General features: G+C 49.4%; 1 protein-coding gene and 1 long non-coding RNA gene across 5 annotated transcripts; one reads left to right on the plus strand and one right to left on the minus strand.

Moving 5' to 3' along the window:
• Window positions 1-1,254: 1,254 nt before the first annotated feature.
• Window positions 1,255-26,943, minus strand: LOC308676561 (putative RNA-binding protein 23; the record flags this gene model as incomplete). 4 transcript variants are annotated; one of them, XM_081342436.1, is made up of 17 exons in its annotated part: window positions 26,783-26,943; window positions 26,308-26,391; window positions 20,630-20,758; window positions 20,446-20,526; window positions 17,756-17,803; window positions 17,257-17,330; window positions 17,108-17,158; window positions 15,355-15,528; window positions 14,578-14,631; window positions 14,356-14,473; window positions 13,137-13,289; window positions 11,334-11,471; window positions 11,143-11,208; window positions 10,050-10,260; window positions 7,574-7,675; window positions 6,647-6,731; window positions 1,255-2,387 (listed from the first exon to the last, which is right to left on the minus strand). In XM_081342436.1, exons 3-17 carry the CDS (start codon window positions 20,663-20,665, stop codon window positions 2,384-2,386), a joined length of 1,395 nt encoding a protein of 464 aa, XP_081198562.1. In that variant the 5' UTR covers window positions 20,666-20,758; window positions 26,308-26,391; window positions 26,783-26,943. The 4 variants fall into 4 exon arrangements, with proteins under 4 accessions (XP_081198562.1, XP_081198563.1, XP_081198561.1 ...); XM_081342437.1 differs by having other exon boundaries at window positions 26,787-26,936; XM_081342435.1 differs by lacking the exon at window positions 26,783-26,943 and having other exon boundaries at window positions 26,308-26,709.
• On the plus strand, window positions 2,413-3,593 carry LOC308676562. Its single transcript, XR_014028320.1, has 2 exons — window positions 2,413-3,175; window positions 3,278-3,593. It is a non-coding gene; the product is annotated as an uncharacterized lncRNA (long non-coding RNA).
• Window positions 26,944-27,502: the final 559 nt, after the last annotated feature.

The raw sequence follows: 27,502 nt of genomic DNA on the forward strand, positions 1-27,502 counted from the left end.
ATTTAATTCTCTTTTTAATTTTTGTATTCTGTATTATTATATGTGCTCTGTTCACCGCCCTGAGTCCTTCAGGAGAAGGGCGGTATACAAATATAATAAAATAAATAAATAAATGATTAGATAGGATAAGACAGGCAGCTGATAGATACAGAGACAGATAAGCAGAGGCAAATGATTAGATAAGATAGGATAAGAGACAGATAGGCAGATGATAGATAAGAGACAGATAAAGGTAAAGGTTCCCCCGCACGTGTGTGCTAGTCGTTTCCGACTCTAGGGGCCGGTGCTCATCTCCGTTTCAAAGCCGAAGAGCCAGCCAGACGTCCGAGGACGTCTCCGTGGTCATGTGGCCGGCATGACTAGATGGCAAAGGCGCACGGAACGCTGCTACCTTCCCACCGTAGTGGTCCCTATTTTTCTACTTGCATTTTTTTTTACATGCTTTCGAACTGCTAGGTTGGCAGAAGCTGGGACGAGTCACAGGCGCTCACTCTGTTACGCGGCACTCGGGATTCAACCCGCCAAACTGCCGACCTTCTGATCGACAAGCTCAGCGTCCTAACCCATTGAGCCACACCGCGTCCCTAAGAGACAGATAGGCAGAGGCAAATGATTAGATAAGACAGATAGGATAAGACAGATAGGCAGATGATAGATAAGAGGCAGATAGGCAGAGGCAAATGATAGATAGGATAAGAGACAGATAGGCAGATGATAAGATATAGATAGATAGATACAGATAGGCAAATGATAGATAAGACAGATGATAAGAGATAAATAGATAAGGCAGATAGATATAAAGACGGACAGATACACAGATATAGACAGACAGATTGATTTGGAAAACGCTGATCAAAGTAAGGAACTGAGGACTGCTTTCCTTTCTTGCACGGACTCTCGGATGTCGAGGAAAAACCCTTCCCTCTCCAAACACTTTTACCCTCGTCCTAAAGGTGTTTTTCCCCCCCTCTCTTTTCAGGAGAAACTCTTTCCCGCTCCTTGGGGGGGGGAGGAAAGAAAGAAAGAAAGAAAGAAAGAAAGAAAGAAAGAAAGAAAGAAAGAAAGAAAGAAAGAAAGAAAGAAAGAAAGAAAGAAAGAAAGAAAGAAAGAAAGAAAGAAGAGAAGAAGAAAGAAAGAAAGAAAGAAAGAAAGAAAGAAAGAAAGAAAGAAAGAAAGAAGAAAGAAAGAAAGAAAGAAAGAAAAGAAAGAAAGAAAGAAAGAAGAAAGAAAAAAAAAAAGCAGTCGTACGCACGGTTCCGTTCGGTGACTTTTATTATTCATTTATAAGCAAAAGAAGAAGAAAAACAGAAAAATCGAAAAGAGATAAAAAGAAAAAAAAAAGAAAAAAAACCAAAATACACCTTTGAAAATCTGAAAAGGAGGGGACGGGGTTGTTTCTCTCTGAAGGATTCCGAGGACACGGGGGGGGGGACGGACAGGGGGGTGCAGCCGGAGAAGAACGGGGAGACACCAAGAAGGGGAGACGAGCGTCGAGAGAGAGAGAGAGAGAGACAGAGAGAGAGAGAGAGAGAGAGAGAGAGAGAGAGAGAGAGAGAGAGAGAAAGGGGGGGGAAACACCCAAACATCCCCATGGGTACAGATCGAGGAGGGGGGGGGCGGTGGGGAGTGGGAAAACGGGGAAGAGATATACACCGCGCGGGCCTCCCACCCACACGCTGGCTTGCGCGCCTCTCCGGTCTATGTACAACGTGCGTGCGCGCGCACAAACACACGCACGCACGGATCCCGTCTCGGCTGCCAGGACCGCCCAAAGCCATCCAGCAGCCTGATCCGAGAGCAGAGGGTGAGAAGGAGGAGGAGAAAAAGAGAGAGAGAGAGAGAAAAAGAGGGAGGGGAGGGAGGGATGGAGCCAAGGGTCTTCCTGGCCCTCCGAAGCCCACCAAGCAAGAGAAGCTGCAATTCCATCTCTTGGGGGGGGGGAGAGGAGGAGCTCCTCCCAGGGGGATAGTGCACCCTCCTCCAATTACGGCTTGAGGAGGGGGAGGGTGGGTGGGAGGGAGGGAGGGAGGGAGGGGAGAGAGAAAGGGGGGGGGGTGTTTCAGAATACAAGCTTCTTCCTCCTCCCCAGCACTCGGCGGGAGGGAAATTCGGAATAAAATCAGAGTTCGTGTTCAGAAGGATTTTCTTCCTCTCCCGCCCCCCCCCCAAAGAGAGAGAGAGAGATCCGTTCCTTCAAAGTCCGTCCCCCAGCTTTGGAATCCAATTCGGGGGTGGGGGAGAGAGAAAAAGGTTGTCCGGATGAGGCTGTTAACGGTGTGGAGATGATTATTTCCGCCCCCCCTCCTTTCCGAGCTCCCTGGGAGAGGAAGGGCCGGAAGGGTGAAGTTGGGGGGGGGGGTTGGGAGAGAGACCGGATCGGGCCTTACCTGCAAAATAAGGGGAAAATAAAGAGAGGTTAGCAATCTTCCTCTCCACACGGCCCCGTTTCCTTCCTTCCTTCCTTCCTTCCCTCCCTCCCTCCCTCCCTCCCCAAGGTCCTTCTCCCACTCCCTTGTCTCTACGCCTCGGCCTCCCCGCTCAGCAGGGAAGGGGGGGGCTGGACTGGATGACCTCCCGAGGTCCCTCCCCGAGGTCCTTCTCCCACTCCCTTCTCTCGACGCCTCGGCCTCCCCACTCAGCAGGGAAGGGGTGGGGCTGGACTGGATGACCTCCCGAGGTCCCTCCCCAAGGTCCTTCTCCCACTCCCTTCTCTCGACGCCTCGGCCTCCCCACTCAGCAGGGAAGGGGGGGCTGGACTGGATGACCTCCCGAGGTCCCTCCCCGAGGTCCTTCTCCCACTCCCTTCTCTCGACGCCTCGGCCTCCCCACTCAGCAGGGAAGGGGGGGGCTGGACTGGATGACCTCCCGAGGTCCCTCCCCAAGGTCCTTCTCCCACTCCCTTGTCTCTACGCCTCGGCCTCCCCACTCAGCAGGGAAGGGGGGGGCTGGACTGGATGACCTCCCGAGGTCCCTCCCCGAGGTCCTTCTCCCACTCCCTTCTCTCGACGCCTCGGCCTCCCCACTCAGCAGGGAAGGGGTGGGGCTGGACTGGATGACCTCCCGAGGTCCCTCCCCAAGGTCCTTCTCCCACTCCCTGCTCTCTACGCCTCGGCCTCCCCACTCAGCAGGGAAGGGGGGGGCTGGACTGGATGACCTCCCGAGGTCCCTCCCCGAGGTCCTTCTCCCACTCCCTTCTCTCGACGCCTCGGCCTCCCCACTCAGCAGGGAAGGGGTGGGGCTGGACTGGATGACCTCCCGAGGTCCCTCCCTCCCCAAGGTCCTTCTCCCACTCCCTGCTCTCTACGCCTCGGCCTCCCCACTCAGCAGGGAAGGGGGGGCTGGACTGGATGACCTCCTGAGGTCCCTCCCAGCGCGGTTGGGGTTTCCCACTCGCGATTTCGCCCTAGGGCGGAGGGGGAAACTTCCAAGGGCCGGGAGGGAATTTAACGGGCCGAGGAAGGAGTCTGGGCGCTGGAGAATCTGCATGGCCGGTCGCTCAGACCGCTTCCCCAGGACAAGCCAGCAGGAGATACCGGTTGTCCCCGGACTTACGACGCTTCCTTTAGTGACCAAGGTTACGACGGCCTTGGGGGGAGGGAAAAAAAGAGGGACTTGGGGCCGTTTTTCACACTTGCGGCCGTCTGCGGCATTCCCCCTGGGTCACGTGAGTTACACTCGGATGCTTGACGACCGCTTCATATTTACAACGGCCGCGGTGTCCCGGGGTGGTGGTGGTGGTGGGTTTAATCCTGCGATTCCCCCCTTCTGCGTCCTTCTGACAAGCAAAGTCAACGGGGAAGCCGGATTCGTTTTAACAACCGTGTGCCTCATTGAACAACTGCAGCGATTCACTTAACGGGTGCGGGCAGAGTCGTAAAATGGGGCAAAAAATTCAGCCGACAAATTTCTCAAATTGAGAATTGAGAAATTGAGTCCTGGGCTCAATTGTGGCTGTAAGCCGAGGGCGAGCTGTAAAAACGAGAATAAAGGCCACTCCCTGCTAGACGGATGACGTTACCTAGTTGGGTCATGAAATGTCTAAAAGACAGCAGTCGGGTTTAAGAGAGCACCAAGGACCTCGCAGTCCCATCATCCCTCCTCCTCCTCCTCCTCCTCCTCCTCCTCCTCCTCCTCTTTCTCCACTCCACAAACCCAACTCCTTTCTAGACCGATGGTGTTACCTAGTTGGGTCATGAAACGTCTGCAAGAAAGCAGCCAAGTTCAGAAGCACCAAGGAGTCCTTCACCTCTGAATTTCCCCCCCCCCTCCGTCCTCCACTTTGCAAACTCCCTACTACCACTGATGTCAGCTAGCTGGGTCATGAAACTTCCTAGAAGCAAGATCAGAGTGCACCAGGGACCCCACAGTCGTCCTCCTCCTGCAAACCCCACTCCCTGCTAGCACTGATGATGTTACCTAGTTGGGTCACGAAACGTCTGCAAGAAAGCAATCAAATTCATTGAGCACTAAGGATCCCACGGTCTTCCTCCTTGCCACCTACTCCTCCTCCTCCTCCTTTTGTTCCTACTCCTCCTCTACTCCACAAACCCAACTCCCTGCTAGCACTGTTACCTAGTTGGGTCATGAAACATCTGCAAGAAAGCAGCCAAGTTCAGAGAGCACCAAGGACCCCACGGTCCTCCTCCTCCTTTCCACCTACTCCTCCTCCTCCACCTTTTGTTCCTCCTCCTCTACTCCACAAACCCCACTCCCTGCTAGCACTGGTGATGTTACCTAGTTGGGTCATGAAACGTCTGCAAGAAAGCAACCAAATTCATTGAGCACTAAGGATCCCACGGTCCTCCTCCTCCTTTCCACCTCCTCCTCCTCCTCCACCTTTTGTTCCTACTCCTCCTCTACTCCACAAACCCAACTCCCTGCTAGCACTGATGATGTTACCTACTTGGGTCATGAAACATCTGCAAGAAAACAACCAGGTTCAGAGAGCACCAAGGATCCCACGGTCCTCCTCCTCCTTTCCACCTACTCCTCCTCCACCACCTTTTGTTCCTCCTCCTCCTCCTCTACTCCACAAACCCCACTCCCTGCTAGCACTGATGATGTTACCTAGTTGGGTCATGAAACATCTGCAAGAAAGCAACCAAGTTCAGAGAGCACCAAGGATCCCACGGTCCTCCTCCTCCTTTCTACCTCCTTCTCCTCCACCACCTTTTGTTCCTCCTCCTCCTCTACTCCACAAACCCAACTCCCTGCTAGCACTGTTACCTAGTTGGGTCATGAAACATATGCAAGAAAGCAGCCAAGTTCAGAGAGCACCAAGGACCCCACGGTCCTCCTCCTTGCCACCTACTCCTCCTCCTCCACCTTTTGTTCCTCCTCCTCCTCTACTCCACAAACCCAACTCCCTGCTAGCACTGGCGATGTTACCTAGTTGGGTCATGAAACATCTGCAAGAAAGCAACCAAGTTCAGTGAGCACCAAGGATCCCACGGTCCTCCTCCTCCTTTCTACCTCCTTCTCCTCCTCCACCTTTTGTTCCTCCTCCTCCTCTACTCCACAAACCCACCTCCCTGCTAGCACTGTTACCTAGTTGGGTCATGAAACATCTGCAAGAAAGCAGCCAAGTTCAGAGAGCACCAAGGACCCCACGGTCCTCCTCCTCCTTTCCACCTACTCCTCCTCCTCCACCTTCTGTTCCTCCTCCTCCTCCTCCTCCTCTACTCCACAAACCCCACTCCCTGCTAGCACTGGTGATGTTACCTAGTTGGGTCATGAAACATCTGCAAGAAAGCAGCCAAGTTCAGAGAGCACCAAGGACCCCACGGTCCTCCTCCTCCTTTCCACCTACTCCTCCTCCTCCACCTTTTGTTCCTCCTCCTCTACTCCACAAACCCCACTCCCTGCTAGCACTGGTGATGTTACCTAGTTGGGTCATGAAACGTCTGCAAGAAAGCAACCAAATTCATTGAGCACTAAGGATCCCACGGTCCTCCTCCTCCTTTCCACCTCCTCCTCCTCCTCCACCTTTTGTTCCTACTCCTCCTATACTCCACAAACCCAACTCCCTGCTAGCACTGATGATGTTACCTAGTTGGGTCATGAAACATCTGCAAGAAAACAACCAGGTTCAGAGAGCACCAAGGATCCCACGGTCCTCCTCCTTGCCACCTCCTCCTCCTCCTCCACCTTTTGTTCCTCCTCCTCCTCTACTCCACAAACCCAACTCCCTGCTAGCACTGGTGATGTTAACTAGTTGGGTCACGGAACGTCTGCAAGAAAACAACCCAGCTCGGAGAGCACCAAGGTCTTCGCGGGTAAGCCATTTTGTCTTGTAAAACTGCTCACAGAAAATCGAAGGGCCGTGGGGAACTTTGGGGTTCAAGGGTCGCCTGGCTCAGATATTTTTTTTTTGCGGGGTGGGGGGGTAGGGAACGAGGCAGAGAAGACCTTGAGTTTTCAGGTATCCCGTTTGGCAAAAATCCACCCTGGGTCGACTTACAGATCTTAAAGTTAGGTTGTAAAAGGTCTGCATTGTCAAATTTGGAACGTAACGCAGGTGAAAAATCTTCTTTCCTCCCCCCCCCCAAGCAAAGACTTCTTTCCTGCCAAACACACACACACACACACACACACACACACACACACACACACACACACCCTAGACGTTGCTGTTTTAGCGACTTACATTGTTTGGGGACTGAAGAGGCCTGTAAGCTGGAAGCACTGGGAGGCCAGTGTCTGTGAAGCCAGATTCAACGCTGGGCTAAGAGCTGTAGGGGTGAGAGAAAGATAAAGCGTTAGGAACCCAGGAATAATTTCCCGTAGGAGGGGAAGGAAAAAAAAAAGATGCTAAAAGGAGATATTTGGTGTAATGCCAAGCAGCAGTCTGGAGAAACATTCACTAGATTAGTTTACGCAAGCTGGTGACTTTACAATGTGGAGAGACTTCAACTCCCAGAATCCCTCAGCCGGCAAACATTTAAGATGGGTGGAGTCCAACTCCCAGAATCCCCCAGCTGGCAAACTTTTAAGATGGGTGGACTTCAACTCCCAGAATCCCCAAGCCCACAAACTTTAAGATGGGTGGAGTTCAACTCCCAGAATTCTCCAGTTGGCTAACTTTTAAGATGGGTGGGCTTCAACTCCCAGAATTCCTCAGCCAGCAAACTTTAAGATGGGTGGACTTCAACTCCCAGAATCCCCAAGCCCACAAACTTTAAGATGGGTGGAGTTCAACTCCCAGAATTCTCCAGCTGGCTAACTTTTAAGATGGGTGGGCTTCAACTCCCAGAATTCCTCAGCCAGCAAACTTTAAGATGGGTGGACTTCAACTCCCAGAATCCCCAAGCCCACAAACTTTAAGATGGGTGGAGTTCAACTCCCAGAATTCTCCAGCTGGCAAACATTTAAGATGGGTGGATGTCAACTCCCAGAATTCCCCAGCTGGCAAACTTTAAGATGGGCGGGCTTCAACTCCCAGAATCCCCCAGCTGGCTTGGGAATTGAAGTCCAACCATCTTAAAAGTTGCCGCGTTTGACACACACTGAGTCACCTGTCCTCAGGACCACTCCCAATTGCTCCTGGGTCCCCCCCACCCCCTAAAAATCTTACCTGTCAGGGCAGCCGGATTCAGGGCTCCCAAAGGTATCGCTCCGTTCAGCTGCAAAGCAGCCTGAGCTGCTGCTGTGGTCGACAGTGGGATCGCAGAACCTGCTGTGTGGGGCAAACACAAGACAAGACCTTTGGGGAGGGAAGAATGAGGCTGCCGCACTCGGGGCAGTGAAAAAAGACCACCCTCTTCCCGAGGGGAGGGAGCATTCGGGCCGTGACTTATGGGAGCTGTTGTAAGTAGAGGACTACCTGCACACACAGGGCCATCGTCTCTTTGGTCCTCCCAAAATTATGGCTGGGAAGATGTACTATTACAGCTTCCATCTTTAAGGCCACGGAGACGTTCTGGCGCTGACTGTTATTTGATGCCATTCTGAATGAAGGCAAATCTAGGCGTCCCGGGATAATATTGCAGGATTTGAACATTTCCCTGGCTGTTTTTGTCCCTGCTCGGCCAACAATCCTAGTAGCTGCAAAATTGAGTACCTGATAAGGGGGATTGCACCTTATGTAGGACAAATGGGGAGGAAGCTAACCGCCAGATTACAAGAACATGAGCGAATGGCCAGACAGGGAGATTGGAACTCATTGGTAGCCTCACACTGCAGTGAACAAGGACATACAATTTCGCAGCTACTGAGATTGTTGGCCGAGCAGAGACAAAAACAGCCAGGGAAATGATTGAAGCCTGGGAAATGGGCCCCTTGTCAGTCAATAGGAGTGCTGATTTGCCACCAGCTTATTAAGTACTTAGGGGCCGAGGAGTTGACAGCACAAGGAAACAACAGCCAATCGCTGGCCATCAACACACCAACCAACCAGTAGGACGGTACCACATGAATACAAAGCATCAGAATAGCCCAAAGCACACATAATCCCGTAGAGAAAAGTTTGGACAAGTCCAAAAGCTCAAAAGACAAAAATCTCTGGTTCTGGTGACAGACCCAGATTGGATCTATGCAGTTGCCTTCCACACCAGATCAAGACACAGTCCTGTTCAACTATTATTTAATGAAGTAGGGGAAATTTGGGTCACCCGAAACTTAAATACTATGGATCTTAAAGGCTAAATTGGAGCACTGTAATTGAAAATGGCTAAAATTTTAAAAAAACAGGACACAACAACTATAACTAAAAATATACTGATAAATATCTTAACTGACTGTGCTATAACTAGAATTGTAGTAACTTGATTGTGACATAGTAATTGTGGGAAACAAGAGAGGAAAATGTTAGATGTTCTAACCTGAGATAGGCACAAATGATTTTGGTACTGGACTATTGTTTACCCAATCACCACGTTGCTTTCTAAAACATTTTGATATTTTGATGTAAAGTTGGAAAATTAATAAAAATTGTAATAAAAAAAGACACAGCCCTGTTTGGCCAATTGGTCAAACGTCACTTTTTTGTGCAATTTTCTGTCCCTCCTTCTCTTCCACACAGACTTCATCACACACACACACACACACACACAATCCAATTCCGTTATTCTGCCAAACATGCTTCCTAAAATATACCTCTATGATCCAGAAAGGAATTACCGTATTTTTCGGACCATAAGACGCACTTTTCCCCTCCCAAAAGTGGGTGGAAAAACGAGGTGCGTCTTATGGGCCGAAGGTAAGCGAAAACACTTGTCTCCTGTTCAGTCAACGCAGTCCATCAGCTCCATTGGAGAGACGTGATTGAATGAAGACGTGGAATTCTCCGCCCCGCCCGTGTGATTGGTCGGCAGGGGAGGAAATACGGACGTGCCTGCCATGCCTTCTGACTGCCTCCCCCTCCCTGCGCGCGCACATTTTCTTTCTTTTACCTCGCTGCTAAAGAAATAGTTTTTGCTGAACTAAACCTCATAGGCGACTTGCCCCAGCAAAGCCGTGAGGAGTCGTCCCTGCAGGTTTCTCTGCGAAGTTTATTGGAAGTGATTTCCCATTTGCAAGATAATACTGCTAATTGTTTGAAATTGCTTCGGCATCTTAGAAAACCTATTCAGGGAAAAGAAACTACCGGTACCTCCCTTTCTTTCTTTCTCTCTTTCTTCCTCCCTCCCTCCCTTTCTTTCTTCCTTCCTTCTCTCTTTCTTCCTTCTCCCTTCCTTCCTTCTCTCTCTCTTCCTTGCTCCCTCCATCCTCCCTTTCTTTCTTCCTTCCTTCCTCCTTTCTCTTTCTTTCTTTCTTTCTCTTTCTTTTTCTTTCTTCCTTCCTTCCTTCCTTCCTTCCTTCCTTCCTTCCTTCCTTCCTTCCTTCCTTCCTTCCTTCCTTCTCTCTCTCTCCCCTCCTTCCTCCCTAGTATACCGGTACTATTTGGTTCAGAATAGTTTTTTTCTTGTTTTCCTGCTCTAGAAACAAGGTGCGTCTTATGGTCAGGTGCGTCTTATGGTCCGAAAAATACGGTAACCCCATTGCTACTGGGCCTTCCCAAATGTAAACCGAATCCATCCCCCGGCCTCCAAATTTCAACCAGGGTGCCTCACCTTCGGCCAGTTTTGCCATTAGTTGCAGCTGGGAGCCGGTGGTCCCCAAGTTCAGAGCTGACCGGTCAGGCTCATCAGCCCCATCAGGAAAAGTGATGTCGGTGGTGCCGTCCAGCCGTTCGGTGACCTGTCCGACCCGCATGGGCCGTCCAGCCAACTCGAAACCGTTCAGCTGTTCCAGGGCACGGCGGGCACATTCTGCTTCTGCAAACTGGAGAAAGGAGCATGATAACGGGCTTCCAATATTTGAGGGGCTGCCAGAAATGGGGGGGGGGCAACCTATTCTCCACAGCACCCGAAGGCAGGACAAGAAGCAACGGATGGAAACTAATCAAGGAGAGAAGCAACCTGGAACCGAGGAGAAATTTCCTAACGGTGAGAACTATTAACCAGTGGAACCACCTGCCTCCAGAAGTTATGGGTGCTCCAACACTGGAGGTTTTTAAGAAGAGATTAGACAACCATTTGTCTGAAATGGTCTAGGGTTTCTTGTTATTCTATTATTTTTATTCAACTGTAAACCTTTTACACATGTACTGCGTCCAGTTTTGGTCACCACAGCGTAAAAAAGATGCTGAGACTCTGGGAAGAGCATCTAAGATGATTAGGGGACTTGAGAGGCTAAAACATATAGGGAACGGTTGCTGAAATTGGGTATGTCTAGTTTAATGAAGAGAAGGACGAGGGGGGACACGATAGCAGTGGTCCAGTATCTCAGGGGCTGCCCCAAAGAAGAGGGAGTCAAGCTATTCTCGAAAGCGCCTGAAGGCAACGGATGGAAACTAATCAAGGAGAGAAGCAACCTAGAACTAAGGAGAAATTTTCTGACAGTTAGAACAATTAACCAGTGGAACCACCTGCCTCCAGAAGTTGTGAATGTTCCAACACTGGACAGTTTTTAAGAAGAGACTGGACAGCCACTTGTCTCAAATGGAATCCTGAGTGGGAGGAGGGGGGGGTTGGACTAGAAGACCTCCAAGGTCCCTTCCAACTCTGTGATTCTGTTACGTTGCAGGTGCCTGTGTCTTGGTAAAGAAGAGCCGAGGCCAATTTCCGCTCTGCCCCGTGCGGAGAAAATCCACCCCCAACTTACGGTGATGAAGCCGTAGCCTTTGGACTGTCCAGTATCCTGGTCCCGCATTAGCACAATGCTGTCAATCTGCGGAGGAGAAGAGGTGGCGGCCCCAGTTATAAAGCCAAGGCCGTGCCCTTGGGGCTTCAGGATCAACACAAATACACACACGCACCCCACACACCCTTTTCTGTGTCCTCCTCCGACCCTACCTTGCCAAAGGGCTCAAAGATCCCCCGCAGCATCTCTTTGGTGATGTTGCAGTGAAGAGAACCGACGTAGAGCCGCATGGGACCCCCGCTGCCTTTCTGAAGGTTGTTAGCCATGGCTGCCAGCCTGTTCTTCTCCGCCTAAGGTCACAAATTGGGAGGGGTGTGGGTGTCAAAAACAGCCAGGAATAACCCATTGTTTATTTTTTAAAGGTAGTCCTCGATTTGCAACGGTTTTCATTTAGCACCCGAAGTTACGACGTCACGAGGGGGGGAAGAGGCCGTTTCTCGTGCTTAGAACATGGCCGCATGCCTGCGGCCGCGTGATCAGAAATTCAGAGGCTCGCCGACGGGTTCGTATTTATGACGGTGGTGGTGGTGGCGGTGTCCCCGAGTCGTGGGATCGCTTTCCGCCACCCTTCTGACAAGCAAAAGTCAACGGGGGAAAAGCCAGATTCCCTGAACCGTGTTAACTAAATTTACCAACTGCAGCGGCTCGCTTAACAACTGGAGCAAGGGAGGTCGTAAAAAACTGAGGCAAGACTCATTTAACAAATGTTTCACATAGCGACGTAAATAAACGTTGGGCTCGACTGCGGTCGTGAATCGAGGACTACCTGCAACCCCACGTCTGGCCAAAAACAATGAGAGAACAAATTCCATTTGCAGGGCCCATGAATATTTAGGGAAGGGTCTTCAAACTTGGCAACTTTTAAAGACTCGTGGACTTCAACTCCCAGAATTCCTCAGCCAGCCGGAATTCTGGGAGTGGAGGTCCACAAGTCATAAAGTTGCCAAGTTTGAGTCATGGTTGTCCCAAAGATGCTTTTTCAAAAAAGACAACTGGACCCTCTTTTTCTTTGTGAAGACGTTTCGCTTCTCATCCGAGATGCTTCTTCAGTTCTTCAGCAATGCAAGATGAACCGGGGAAGCTCCGTGGATGAGAAGTGAAAGGGCTTCAAAGGAAAAAAAAACAAAAAGTCCAGTTGCCTAGACTGGGGGACAAATTCATAAATGTCATAAATCACAATCCCCAATTAACTACTTTGGCAGGGCTTTCTAACCAATGCGCCAGCTCCAGCCCGCCAAAATGTAGACAGCTTGACCTTGGTTCCCACAGGAAAGTTATTGTTATGACTAAACCAGAAGCAAGCATCTCCCCCTTCCCGTTGCTGTAGGCAAACGAAAAAAACGTAGTGAAGACGGCCGCAGTTTGAAGGTTTTTGACACCTGTTTTGTGTGCGGGTGAACAGCAGGCAGAAAAGAGCCACGGAGATTAAGCGTTGTTAAAAAAAATAAATAAATAAAAATTAAGGATTCCTGACTCTGCTCAACCTAATCATGGGAGATTCCGTCTTCCCTTTGGCTTGCTCTGTTCGCAATCCCACAAATCGTACTTTCTATCCCACCTGTATTATTATTTTTAATGTGCATTTAAAAAATCGCATTCCTGTCTTCTGCCCTTCCTTCCTTCATTTCTTTGCACGCCTGGCTGAGGAATTCTGGAAGTTGAACTCCACAAGTCATAAAAGGGCCAAGTTTGAAGGCCCTTGCTTGTGGACTTCAACTCCCAGAATTCCTCAGCCAACATGCCTGGCAGAGAAATTCTGGGAGTTGAAGTCCACACGTCCTAAAAGGGCCAAGTTTGAAGGCCCCTGCTTGTGGACTTCAACTCCCAGATTTCCTCAGCCAGGCACGTTGGCTGAGGAATTCTGGGAGTTGAAGTCCACAAGTCCTAAAAGGGCCAAGTTTGAAGACCCCTACCGCAGATTTTAAATTTTTTTAAAAAAATAAAATGTTTCAAACCTGGGAAGCCTGAACGATAATGGGCACGCCCAGGAGGCGTTGCCCCGTCAGCCCGATGGCCAGCGGCACCGACTGTATCTCACAAAACTCGACGTAAGCGATGCCTTTCGAGCGGCGGGAATTTCGGTCAGAGATGATCCGTACGTCACGCACCTGGCCAAAGTGACAGTTCAGGAGAACATTACCGGAAGAGTCCTAGGTGCCAAACATTTTGTGCTTGGGTCTCCTTTGTTCTTTTTATTTATTAGATGTTTTACCTCAGCTTTATTCTTTTTATAAATAACTTAAGGCAGAGAACGCAGGCATTATTTCTTCCCACAAAAACAACCTTATGCGATGGATTAGGTTGAGTGTGTGTGATTGGTCCAAAGTCAACCTGCTGGCTTTCCTGCCTAAGGTGGGACTAGAATTCACTGTCTCCTGGTGATTCAACCAGACACACCCAGTTTTTGTGTCTAAGATGGAACTACTGTGTTTCCCCGAATATAAGACTGGGTCTTATTTTATTTTTTTTGCCTCCAAAAGAGGCACCAGGTATTATTTTCAGGGTAGGCCTTACCTCACCTCCGGCACCAACAGCCCCACCCAGCCGGTCCACTTCTTCTGGGGCCAAAGTTGTGCAGCTGCATTCAGGCCTGCGTTTTACAGGCCTAAGCAGCCGAGTACCGAGCTATGGATCCAATCCATAGCTTGGTGCTCGGCTGAGGTCTTGCAGAACCAAGCTATGGATTGAACCCATAGCTCGGTTCTTGGCTGCACAGGCCTTCCGGAAAGCCCCGGGACTGAGAAATGCAGGCCTGGCTGCAGAAGAGGCCTTAGAAGAAGTGGGCTAGTGAGGAGAGGCCTGGCTCCAACGTAAGTGGGTGCGGGGCGGGTGGGGCAGCTCCACACCCCCATCCCTGCCCTAGCTTGATTTTTAGGTGTGTGCCTCGCCCCAAAACTAGGGCTTATATTAGGCCCACCCCCCCAAAATCAAGCTAGGGCTTATTGTTGGTGTAGGCCTTACTTTCAGAGAAACACGGTAGAAGTCACGGTCTCCAGGTTCCTAAGCCAGTGCCTTAACCACTAGCCAAATCAGGGATAAAACCAGAGACTGAGGTATCTACTACTCCGCTTAACTGCAATCATGGACTGTGCTAACTAGGTTGGTGGGAAGTAAGCACCAGAATGGGCCAGAAGCCCTTGCTTGGGGCCAAGTAAGAAGGGAAGGGGACCTGACCTTGCCAACAGCAGAGAAAAAATCCTCAAGGTCTCGAGGGCGGATACGGGCAGCCAGTTGCATGCAGAACACGGTGCGGGCATCACGCTCTTCGGGGCTCAAGCTGCCCAGGGGTTCCCTGTTGGAGACAAGAGGGGTGATCCAGACACGGAACGGATGCCCGGGAAAAGAGACGTGGCACGTGACGAGTCCTCTCAGTTACTCCCTAGTTGCGCTACTCACCGGAGGGGGCTTTTCTCTCTGAACAAGGGACTCTTGCTGTGTCCAAACCGTCGCCTGCAGAGAAACACAACACAAGCCCAGATCGCAACCTTCAGCAGCGGCCCCACAATCGCAGCACGGGTGACGCAGCACAATTTGCCTTGCTCATCATCGCATTACAGCCTGCCCATTACAGTCATATGACATAATGGTTGTTAAAAAACAGGTTGGTTAAATGACTGTCTCGGTTTTACGTTGTTTTTTGCAGCGGTCATTAAGCAAATCGAGGCTTTGCTATGGATGCGGGGGGTGGGGGTGGTTTGCCAAAAACTGGAAATGCCAGTTTTCGGCAAAACTGTTGTAAAACATGGTCGGGTGACCACAGGGTGCTGCCAACGACTGTAAATCTGGCCGTGTTGCCAAATGCCCCGAGTTCAGTCACGTGACTGCAGAGGAAGCCCGACCGCCAGAACTTTGAACCTGGTCTTCATCGTAAGTCAAGGACTACCTGTGTAATCCTTAGAAACAAAACAATTTGTTCTGTCCCATCAACAGTACTGGCTGTGGTAAAGACGTTTCGGCCCTTTTCGAAAAATGGATCCTTTAAAATGGCTTCGGATCAGCCAGATAAGGAATTCCAAAGAACAGGTTATCCAGATTTAAGCAAGAGGTTTTCAGAAAGGTTAGACCAGGCCTACCCAGTTACTTCAACCATTCTTCGTAGTAAAACTGAGCTTTCATTCTTTCAGTTTTGGGAGAACCACACTATGGTCTCGGCCGAGCTTTTGGATGGCTTACCCGGGGGGAGGTGGGCTGCGGTAGCGGACTCTTTCCTCCCGTCGGCGCTCTCGGCTCCGAGATCGGCTGGCCCGCCTACGATCCCGACTGCGGCTCCGATGGCGGCTTCTGCTCCGGTGACGGCTGCGGCGATCTCGGCTGCGTCTGCGATGACGGTCTCGGTCCCGACTACGGCTAGGAAGACAAGCATATCCGATTTGCGCATCGTGTGTGTGTGTGTGTGTGTGTGTGTGTGTGTGTGTCTTTTGCTATTTTCCCCTGTAACTGGATTGCTGAGGGAACCAATTCTCTATTTAGCCCAGCAGGAGGAAAAAAAAAATCGGAAAGCCTCAAAAGCGGAACAGCCCTTTGACCAACCACAAACTCTGGAAAGATCCCGACAGTCTCTCCATTTATTTACGGGAGTTTTCAAATCAACAGCCGCAGCAACAATGGTAAAAAAAAAAAAAGCAACATACAACCAGCGGTTCAGCTGGTTCGCACTACTTTAGCAGAACTGGTAGCTAATTTTTTTGTTGCCCAGGCCCGGAATGGACTTCCAGAAGCGGCATCCACAAAAGAACCGGTTGTTCACGTATGTGAATCCCACCACTAGATGGGAGGCTGCAAATTACAGCTGCCATGTCACAAGGGGTTGCAAAGTGATCATGTGAGCAACCAGATTTTATTTTTTTATTTTTTTTTAGCAGGAGCAGCAGTAATAGGGTTCTCTAAGGGCATGGTTTTGCCAAAAAATCAGAATGCCAATAGCGGTAGCCCTGAAGACTTATATACCGCTTCACAGTGCTTTACAGCGCTCTCTGAGCTGTTTACAGACTCAGCCTATTGCCCCCAACAATCTGGGTCCTCATTTTACCGACCTCAGAAGGGTGGAAGGCTGATTCAACCTTGAGCCGGTCAGGATCGAACTGCTGGCAGTGGTCAGAGTCAGCCTGCAATCCTCATCCCTGCTGACCGTGGGACACTACACACAGCCATGAACGAGGCTGTGTTTGAAAGTGCTGGAAGCTTAGTCGTGTGACTGCAGAGGGCCCCCCGTCCAAAAAGTTTGGAATTTCGAATCTAGGTCTTAAATTTTTGCAGGTTTGTTGTAACTTCAAATAGTTGCTAAGCAACCAGTCGTAAATTGAGGACTACCTGCAAGCAACACCGAAATAACCTGCCTTTCTTTTGACTCCTCACCTTCCACGTGAGACCTGCCAGCACTTAAAACCTCTAAACATTTGTTCAGAAGATGTAACTTTCATTAGAAAGCGTATCGCAGCAATGCATATAGCCGGACCTGAGAGTCACCTGCCAAAATCCCTAAATTCAACTTTTCCCTCCTTTAACTGCCTCCCATCGCTCACACCCCCCCACCCCCAAATGACCAATCAGATTTAAGCAAGAGGTTTTCAGAAAGGTGAGTTCAAGCGTAGGCTGTGGCATGCAGCTGCTTTCTTCTCCCAGCCGGGTGACCTTGAGGCAGCATCTCAGGGACATACAGCTATTACTTTCGCTTTCCCCTAAGCATCACCCATCCCCAGAGTTCGTGGCAAAGCAACAAACAAGCGTTAAGGTGGCAGCTGACATGCCATGATCCCCCATCCCACCCCACTTTTCAAAGGCCCTGTGCCAGCTTCCCTACGTGGGGAAACACACACACACACACACACACACACACACACACACACACACACACCTCTGCTTCTGCACCAACCCCAGCCTGGGCCTGCCCACTTCCTCTGTGATCTCTCTCTAGGACCATCCCTACCTGTGTCTGTGGTCTCGGCTCTTGCTACGACTCCTACTCTTCTTCTTTTTGCTGTGAGGGAGGAAGCAAGGCAGCAATGAGAGTCACTCCGACACAGGGAGGGAAGGAGGGAGAAGCAAAGGGGGATCCGCAAAGCCTCTGCAGCTCACCTGCTGCTTTCCCCGTTGCTGCTGCTGGGGGCGCTGTCCTTCTTCGTTTCTTTTCCTTGCTCCTCCTGCGAAGGCTAAGGGAGAAAGGAGTTTATAGAGCAGTGATGGCGAACCTTTTAGAGACCGAGTGCCCAAACTACAATCCAAAAACCCAATTATGTATCGTCGGGTGCCCGGTGGGCCTGGCTGTGGTGGTAACGGCAGACTAGGTGGGACTAAAAAGTTCAATCAATCAATTCCAACTTTGCAAGACTTTTTTTTTCCCCGTGAGAAGTTGAAATTGATTGAACCTCTTTTTTTTTTTTGCACACAGCGGCAGAGACCTAAAGCGAAATTTTTTTATAAAACCCAGCTGAAGGCCTAAGACTGGGGCGATGGCGCACGTGCCCACAGAGCGGGCTCTGCGTGCCAACTGTGCCATAGGTTCGCCACCACAGTTATAGAGTGTAGTCCTCCAGCTCCCTCTCATATCTCCACCCCGTCCGTTTTTGGACATTACCTGGGCTGTGGGGGGGTCAGCTGGTGGCTTTGAGGGTCCTGGCTGGGCCTGGAACAAATACAAGAGTGGATTCAGCAGGAAAGAGGCACCAAGAGGAGGCAGGCACGGAAAGACGATCCCCTTTTTGCACTTAAAACCTGTATCAACCCACAGCCTGATTTTTTGCTAGCTAGAGGTGCAAAGTGACCCCCGAGAGAGAATGCTAATCAGCAGGCTTCAACTGTCATTTGCAAATGCGGAGGGCGGAATCCTGAACTCTAACCTCCAAAGGGCATCCTCCATTTTTTCATGTGTTCCTTAGAATTTCAGTCCTAATTTTTAGAAGCAAAAAAAAAAAGATTGAACTATCCAGTCACTTTGGCCCAACTAAAGACATCACACACCCCACGTCACCTCTCAACGTTTGCATTTTTCGTTACTGAGAATGCAGAGAACGAGGAGGACAGCTGAGAGACTGTCTCCAATAAATATTAACATATAAGAGTTTAGAGCTGGATTAACACAGATTGAAACGTCATTTGAGACTGGAGTGATGATCATCTTTAAAACACAATATTCTGCACAACACAGACTCGGGACTAAATAGTTACAGGGACTGCGAGAATGAGGCTGGCGCAAGCGGCGAACAATGAAAAAAGGGGACACTTATGTTTCCATTCCGGGTAGCCCTCAACTTACAAGCATTCACTTAGTGACCATTCAAAGTCACAACAGCACCCCAAAAGTGAGTTTTGATCGTGTTTCACACTTATATCTGCCACGGCATTCCCGTGGCCATGTGATCAAAATGTTGGCGACTGGTTCGTGACAGCTGCAGCCCAGGGTCATTGGAGTCCTTTTGTGACCTTCTGACCAGCCAAGTCAAACGGGGAAGCCAGATTGTTGTCAAATGGAGCAAAACTCACTTAACAACCGTTTTGCTTAGCCACAGAAAGGTGGGGGCTCAACTGCGGTCGTAAGACGGACTCCCAAGTAAATGGAGACCAGCAACACTGGGAGTGGGATCCCCACCCACCCTCTGCCTTCCTCTTCATCCTGTGTCAGACTCCAAGAGAGATTTGCCCTTCTTCGAGGCGAGATGGGGTGTCTAGGACAGGGCTTTTCAACCAGTGGTACAGGTACCACCTGTGGTACATTGGCACCTGGCAGGTGGTACACAACCATCCTAGAAAAGTGGTAGCGGGGGATGGGAAGGAGCTGAACCGGTGGCAGCACTGCACAAGCCTGAGCGAGAGACGGCTGGAGCTGCAGGGCTGTCAGGGCTCAGCGGAAGCGCCAGGCTCCGGCTGGAGCTCAGCGCTGATCCCGGCGCTTCTGCTGAGCCCAGAAGAAGCGCCAATCAGCTGGAATGTTGCAGCATCTCCAGGGTCTTGTGATTTACATTCAGATGCTTGGCAACTGATTCATATTTATGACGGTCACAGTGTCCCAGGGTCATGTGAAGTGACCAAAACCTGCTGCAACCATCCAGCAGATGGGGGGGAGGAATAAAAACCAAACACCCGCCACCCCACCCCCACTGCCAATCCTCAAGAAAATTGCTCACAACAATGAAAACCTCGGACATGAGGAAGAGCGCCGCCGGGCGGGCAGGCAGGTGTCTTGCTCGGCTGTGGCTTGGGAGGCACTTTTTTCAGTGCCATTGTAACTTCAGTCACTAAGCGAAACTGTTGTAAATTGAGGACTACCTGTACTTCATCACTTTTTTCCTTTTTTGGGGGGGGTCATCAAGTTTTTGACACCTTGCTAGGCAACTGGTGGTACTCGGATGTTGCCATATCCTAAAAGTGGTCCAGTGGGTGAAAAGGTTGAAAAGCCCTGGTCTAGGAGGCATAAGCTACGCCTAGGAACACCTACTGGAGGCTTAATTCAGCAGAAAAGGGACAGCCAGCCACCTTATTTTAACTTTATACAAATTCCTGACATACCTTTCTATACCTTTTCTTTTTCTGCTAAGAAAGGACACTGACCAATATTTTGAAAACCATCTTGAATTACATGGGTGTCAGACCTGCCACAACTTACCACCTCTAAACAGAAATGATCCTTGACTCCGTTTGTTGAGAAAGGTATAGTTTTATTAGAGCAGGGGGTCCCCCAACCCCTGGCCTGTGGATCGGTACCGGGCTGCGGCATGCCAGCAACCGGGCCGCACAAACAAAGCCCCATCTGCGGGATGCCGCCAGCACACAAAACCACGTGGGAAAAACCTCTCTCCACGGAACCGGTCCCTGGTGCCCGAAAGGTTGGGGACCTCTGTATTAGAGGTCAAGTGGATTGGAGTATTGCAAAGCCAAGACCGTGCCCCCAAATCCCTAAGTTCTACTTTTTCCGTCCCTTAACTATCTCTCATTGCTCCTCCCCCAGTGTTGTAACCCATTAGGTTCAGGCATGATGTTTTCCTAACAGTCCAAGCGCAGTTTGGTATGCGGTCCCCCTGCTTCTTCCAGCTGGGTGGCCTTGAGGCAGCATCTCCAAGAGATACAGCCCTTACTTTCGTTTTCCCCACAGTTCCCCCCCTCCCCCACAATTCATGGGAGTCGGCATAGCCAGAAGCAAACACAAAAGCAGCGGCTGGCTGCGGCAAACTGCTATGAACTTATCTCTGGATCCCTGGCAAAATACAAAGTAGTAGTAATACTTTCCCACAGGTTGAGCACCTTTCTGATTTGTAATCTCTCGTTCCTCACCTCCTCTTTCTTGTACGGGGCCTCCAACATAGCCTCTATCACGATGTCAAAGTCGTCTGAGGCCATGCCATCTTCTTGGGTCTATGAATGAGAAGAGTTAAGAAACAAGAAGGTCAGAGGCTAATAACCCTAACCCACCATGCCATCTTCTCCAAACGAAAGGGAAAGAAGGCTGGATACTCACAGGATCCCGGGATGGATGGGGGAACGCCGGATCCATGGCTGGCCCAAATGGGTGGGCTCCCCACCACCCAGAGGCACAGGAGCCGCTGGTGGAGAAGCGGGTCTAGCAGGCAAAGGAGCTGGTCACAGCCTGGAAGAAGAAGGGGAGGCCAGAATGGCTCTGAGAAGTGGAATATAGAACAGGAGCTGGGGCCATATAAGTTGCCTGGAGACAAAAAAGTTCTACACTCTGGAATGGAATTGTGCTCTAAAAACCCCTTTCTGGAATCCTCTGGATAGCGTATCCAGCAAAGAACAACCCCCACCCCCCCACCCACCCACCCCCGCTTTCAAATTAATTATCCATCAACTTTTTACATAAAGGAAACCGTAATTTATAACAATTGGCCTTTGCTTCTATTTTCTCTGCTTTGCTCACAGACATATCTGTACTCCAGGCCATCCTAAGAGACCTCCTATTTCAAAACCCCTCAGATTGTCAAGGACGAGCAAATGGAAACTCGACCAGAGAGAAGAAGAAGCAACCTGGAATTAAGGAGAAACTTCCCGACAGCAAGGACAATTAAACCAGTGGAACAGCTTGCCGCCAGAAATCATGGGCGCTCCATCGCTGGAGATTTTTAAGAAGAGGCTGGGACAGTCCCTTGTCTGAGATGGTAAAGGTTCTCCTGCTTGAGCAGGGGGCTGGACTAGAAGACCTCCAGGGTCCCTTCCAGCTCTATTTCATTCAAATGTTTGTTTCTCCACTGGGTTAAGGTAGAACTATAACTTAAAAGTATTTTGCGAGCATAACTTGCTTCTGAAGGAGATGGCCAGATCGGCATTCAAATCCAGTTTTTTTTTAAAATCAACAGACTGGAGAAGAAAGTCCTAGAAAATGTTTGGATGGAAAGATGAAGGGAAAGAGTAGGAAAAAAATCTGTGCTATCTATCAGTAGCTAAGAAATCCTAAAAGCCACATTATCATTCTTTTTTTTAAAAGTTGATTTGTAAATGAGTTTTACAATTCTGGTTCAAATGGTTTGCCACAATACTGCAATCAAATATTCATCTATTTTCAAGCATGAAGTGTTAACTTAAAGAGAGAGAAAAAGAGGCATTTTATAAACATGTTTAAAAGAAGGAAAGAGAAAAAGGAGAAAGAAAAAGAAAGAAAGAAAGAAAGAAAGAAAGAAAGAAAGAAAGAAAGAAAGAAAGAAAGGAAGGAAGGAAAGAGAGATGAGAAAGGGAGAAGGAGGAGGGGAAAGAAAAAAAAAAATGAATCCCAGCTTTTTGGCTGGGGGGGGGGAGAAACACAATATCCTGCAATAACACTTCAGGCGCCCATAACTTTAGTCAAACATGCAGTTACTTTCACAGAACTTTGGAATCTAAGTAGAGCTTGCAAAGCTTGACGATTTGGGAATGCAGCATTTCTCAATTTTAGCAACTTTTCGGAGATACGTGGATTTCAATTCTCAGCATGCCCTAGCCTTCAACTCCCACCAATTCTGGGAGCTAGGAATCCACAAATTCTGAGAAAAATTGGGAATGCTACGCAGCCCTTCTGGACCTTGCCATCCTGTGGGCAAAACGGAAAATTCTAGAGTTGCCCCAAGGGACGCGGTGGCTCAGTGGGTTAGGACGCTGAGCTTGTCGATCAGAAGGTCGGCAGTTTGGCGGGTCGAATCCCGAGTGCCGCGTAGCAGAGTGAGCACCTGTTACTCGTCCCAGCTTCTGCCAACCTAGCAGTTCGAAAGCACGTAAAAAATGCAAGTAGAAAAATAGGGACCACTCCGGTGGGAAGGTAACAGCGTTCCGTGCGCCTTTGGCGTCTAGTCATGCTGGCCACGTGACCGTGGAGACGTCCTCGGACAAGTGCTGGATCTTTGGCTTTGAAACTGAGATGAGCATCGGCCCCTAGAGTCGGAACCGACTAGCACGCACGTGCGGGGAAACCTTTACCTTTTAGAGTTGTCCCATTTGGCTCAATCCTAGTTGTAAACGTTTACAACCCGCAGGATCACCAGTGGCATAAACGTAACGGGTTTCACCAACCCGAAACAGGAGCAAAACTATCCTCTTTTCACTCCCAGGAAGATTTCACAACAATTCTGGCCCTTTCTTAAACTTTTTCTATCCTCCCGCTGCTAGCTTTTTAGTAGCTGAGGATGAGAAATCGAAGTTGTACCGTGAGCCTTAAGTACCAGAGCACTAAAGCGAGGCTCATATTAGAAGAACAGAACAAGGCATTTAAAATACCTTCCTGAAACAAGTTTAAGGGGGGGGAGGGGGAGGCATTCTCCAAAACAGCAGTTCTCAATCTTTTCTTCACCATGGACCCCCCCTTTAAATTGCTTTTGTGGCCACGGACCCCGCCCCAAAGACTTAAGATTTAAATTGTCACATTTCTTCAAGCCTCCGTGGACCTCCTGTGACGGCCTGGTGGCCCACAGGTTGAAAACCGCTGCTCCAAAATGTTGTCAGCAGAAGGAATCGGTCCGTTTATTTCCGCGTCTTTCGCGGAACCTTTTCAACATTTGTTGTTGTTGTTAGTTGCGAAGTCGTGTCCGACCCATCGCGACCCTATGGACAACGTTCCTCCAGGCCTTCCTGTCCTCTACCATTTTCTGGAGTCCATTTAGGCTCACGCCTACTGCTTCAGTGACTCCATCCAGCCACCTCATTCTCTGTCGTCCCCTTCTTCTCTTGCCCTCAACCTTTCCCAGCATTAGGCTCTTCTCCAGTGAGTCCTTCCTTCTCATTAGGTGGCCAAAGTATTTGAGTTTCAACTTCAGGATCTGGCCTTCTAAAGAGCAGTCAGGGTTGATCTCCTCTAGGACTGACCGGTTTGATCGCCTTGCAGTCCAAGGGACTCGCAGGAGTCTTCTCCAGCACCATAGTTCAAAGGCCTCAATTCTTTGGTGCTCAACCTTTCTTATGGTCCAACTTTCACAGCCATACATTGCAACTGGGAAGACCATAGCCTTGACTATACTCATAAATTCATCATAGGCACCGTTAAATTTCAGCTGCCAATGCATGTCTAGTTCTCTCTCCTCCTGCCTTGCTTTCCTTGAATTTTTCTTTCCGAAAGAGAGCCAAGCCACCCACCTACCAGTAATCCTTACAGACACGATCTTCGATAAAGGAGCTAGCTATCATTTGCAAGTTGCTCTATATAAGCACATGTAAGTTTCTAAAAAGCTTATCTGAATTTCCAGGGGCAAACCCTTTATATTCTTCCTTCCAGCAAAGTCCCAAGACTGTTCATCCTTATTTCTAAAGTAAGAATATATCAGCATAACTGTAATGGAACTGCTTTAGAAGTTATCAGCAACTATACATCTACTCTGATGTTTTTTGCACTCTGTTGTTACCCAGGAAAGGACTTGAGTTACTACTTATTCCAAAATAAAAGGAAATTTACTGGAATGTAAGTGGGAAATTCAACCAAATAACCCCTTTTCATTTCCTAACAATTTAACCAAGCCAAAAAACAAAAACAACCCTGACAATATCTAGCAATAAAGAACATATATTGCCCTAGTTTTTTTTTAAACAACTAGAGCTCTGGAAGCACACACTGTAACATTCTACTGGAAAAGCAAACAGTACAAATGAGTTTTAAAATTTTCCAACCAGCAGGCGTGGGGAACACAAAAATTTTTAACTTACAGGCTCATAAGCAGAAAGGTTCACCATTGATGGTTCCTAGTTTAAGTCATGCAAATTGTGGAAAACTTAACAAAAATACTATGCAGATTGCTGAAATCAGCCAACTGTAGCTCTTTGCACAGAGTAAGGCTGCTCACAGACACAAGAAGCCTTTTGAAATGCCAAGGTACCCATAAGAGCCTTATGCAAAGAGGACATTACATTCAGATTTATTTACTTAAAACTCACAAACACGCAAAGAAGGTTCTCTCCCTATTTCCACACTGCCAACACTCATGGTTATTCTATAACTTTGCAAAATTCCACACTGCCAAATTTTAGGATCTGTGAATAAAAGCAAGTAAGTGCACTCTCAAAACACATTTAACAGCCTTGAGATCCAATAGATCAGAAATATTCCCAACATTCACTTTTGGGGGGGAAAAAAAGCTGGAACTTCCTAAACCTCCAATTGTTATTAAAATTTCACCTTGCTACCTCCCTTTCCCAAGATCTTTTTGTTCCAAGTGGCAGTTAAGAATCCTTTTTGAAATCTGAAAACAAAAATAGATTTTGTAATCCCATAGTATAATAACACACTCACCCAAACCCACTGCTTTTATTATTATTATGAAGGATCTGCACTACAGCATATCCACACAACTTCCTTGTTTACTAGGCTTTGTTTGAAGAAGTCACACATGCAAAGCCAGATAATCTCTTACCACAAGCCTTTTCTAACAAGACACAGGCTTCTAGATTTCTAAAAACAGGCTTGAAACCAATTTCATTTTCCTGCTCTAAGCCACCTCCATGCCTTTAGACTCTCTTATTCCATGTTTACTGAAGAGTCTAATTCGCTCATTATCCAATTCAAAAACAAAAATGACATAAATAGAGTTTCACAGGGCCTGCAAAGATGGCAGGTGACCACTCTTCTGGGCATAAGCACAGCATAAATCAGGGCAATTTCGCCCTGCTAAGATCTCAAATTCACCGAAAATAAACGTCTACGAAGATTCTCAGTCATCCAGGTCATGGTTGTCTCAAAGGTGCATTTTTCAAAAGGCAACTGAACTATGGGGGTTTTTTCCCCCCTTGAGGTAGAAATGTTTTTTCCTCGAGGAAGCTTTATCAGGGAATAATTCATCTGGAAATCAGCTCTATTAAACAAACCTGCAAAGGAAGACCCCAAGCAAGGGCCAGGCCAAGGAATAAATCAAGGCAAGGCTATACTAAGCAACCTTTTGTCTGAAATGGTCTAGGGCAGTGACTCAACCTTAGTGACTTTTAAGATGATTGGACTTCCAACTCCCAGCCAGAATTTCCCAGCCAGCATAGATGGCTGGGGAATTCTGGGAGTTGAAGCCCATTCCCCTTAAAAAAAGTCAAGGTTGAGAAGCACCGATTCAGGGTCTCCTTTAGTTTAGTTTAGGCCGGGTTTTCCTTGTGTGTCCGATCACACTTGGCCAATAAAAAGAACATTCCAATTCCATTATTGCAAGTCTGAGCAGAGGGTTGGACTAGGGCAGGGGTTGGCAACCTCGGCTCTTTTATGACTCGTGGACTTCAACTCCCAGAATTCCTGAGCCAGCATAGCTGGCTCAGGAATTCTGGGAGTTGAATTCCACGAGTCATAAAAGAGCCGAGGTTGCCGACCCCTGGACTAGGGAGACCTCCAAGGCCTCTTCCAACTCTTTGTTATTCAGTTATTCTGAAATTCCATCCCATTTAACACAAGGCCTTTCAGCAGATTTCTAACCCACTTCCCCCACCCCTCAGCCTGAAAGGGCTGTGGCTTATTCCTTATCCCAGCGGTTTCTCAACCTTGGCAACTTGGAAGATGTCTGGCCTTCAACTCCCAGAATTCCCCACCCTGGGGAACGGGGATGGGAGGGGGTCCTGAAGATTGTTGTCTGGCCTTCAACTCCCAGAATCGCCCAGGCAGCCATACAGGCTGGGGAATGATGGGAGTCGAAGTCCCTACGTCTTCCAGCTGAGAATCACTGCCTTTATCCGATGGGCCCAATGATGGCAACCTACCTCTCTCGCTCTCCCTCTCCTCCTTTCCTCCTTGCCTCGCCCCGACTAAGGCAACGAACCACCGGCACACCGCAGCCCCAGCGCCTGTGGGTAGAAAAAACAGCGCCACATGGACCAGGGCACCCTCTGCGCCATGTTCCCCGGCTCCCTGCCTTCCCCAAGGCTCCATCTTGTCACCTACCTGCCCTGAAGACGAACAGCCCCCCCTCCCCCAAAACGCACTTCCGGGAAAGAAAGGCCGAAAGGTACCGGACGGGGGAGCAGGCCACGCCCTCCCACCGAAACCACGCCCCTTTCGGCAGCTGCGCCTCTTCTCTCTCCCCCCCCCCACCTCTTTCGGAGCCCTGATGGAAATTCTAAGCCCCCGTTTGACGTCACCGTCCGCGGCGTGACGTCACCGCCACTATCCGTTCGTCGTTTCGACCGCCGGAGGCCTGGCTGTTTTGGGTTCTTTTTCACCCACTAAGTCACTCACCCACCTCCCCCTCCCTTTTGGCCGCTAGACCGCGGCGATTTTGTCCGTCCCGTCGGCCTCCGAAGGGCTTCGCTCCCTCCTCAGACGCGGCGGCAAACGAAGCAGGAGCAGCAGCGATTCTAAGATGGCGGCGGACGCTGCTCCCTCCAGGACCGTACCCCTCCCCTTCTCCTTCGCCTCGCGAGGGGGCGCAGCACGCGTGCGCAGGGGCGTCCGAACCGCGGATTGGCTGAAAAGATGAGGAGGGAAGATGAAGCGTGTCAAAAGAGGGAGGGACCCGAAGGGAAAATCTCGGGCGCCGATTGGATTGTCTGCCTCGGGGAGGCGGGCTTCTATAGTGACGTTCCCGCTGATTCGATCACGGCTCAGAAAGGCGTATTGAGATAGATCTTTTTTTTTCTTTTTACCTTTACTTCCCTCGCAGGTAAGAAAACCAATGGTTGTTAAGACAGAGGCGGGGTTTCCTAGTAGCCAATTGGGCAAGCCGACGGGAAAAAAAAATAAACTATCGGGCCGGTTGATTGGCTGGACGAGCGGAAAAAACGCGAAAGTGTATTAAGTACAGCGAATATCATTGGGCTACAGCGTGGCGGGTGGAGCGAAGCGAAAGGATCCTCCCCTGCGAGGTTTGCCCTGATTGGTTAGCCCTTCCGGCTACAAACAAAGACCTGATTGGGCCTTTGGTCGCCGAGTCGGTAAAGAGAGCCACTTTCCGGGCGG

The sequence above is a fragment of the Vipera berus genome, assembly GCF_964194415.1.
Source record: "Vipera berus genome assembly, chromosome: W".
In the NCBI taxonomy this organism is placed as follows: Eukaryota; Metazoa; Chordata; class Lepidosauria; order Squamata; family Viperidae; genus Vipera; species Vipera berus.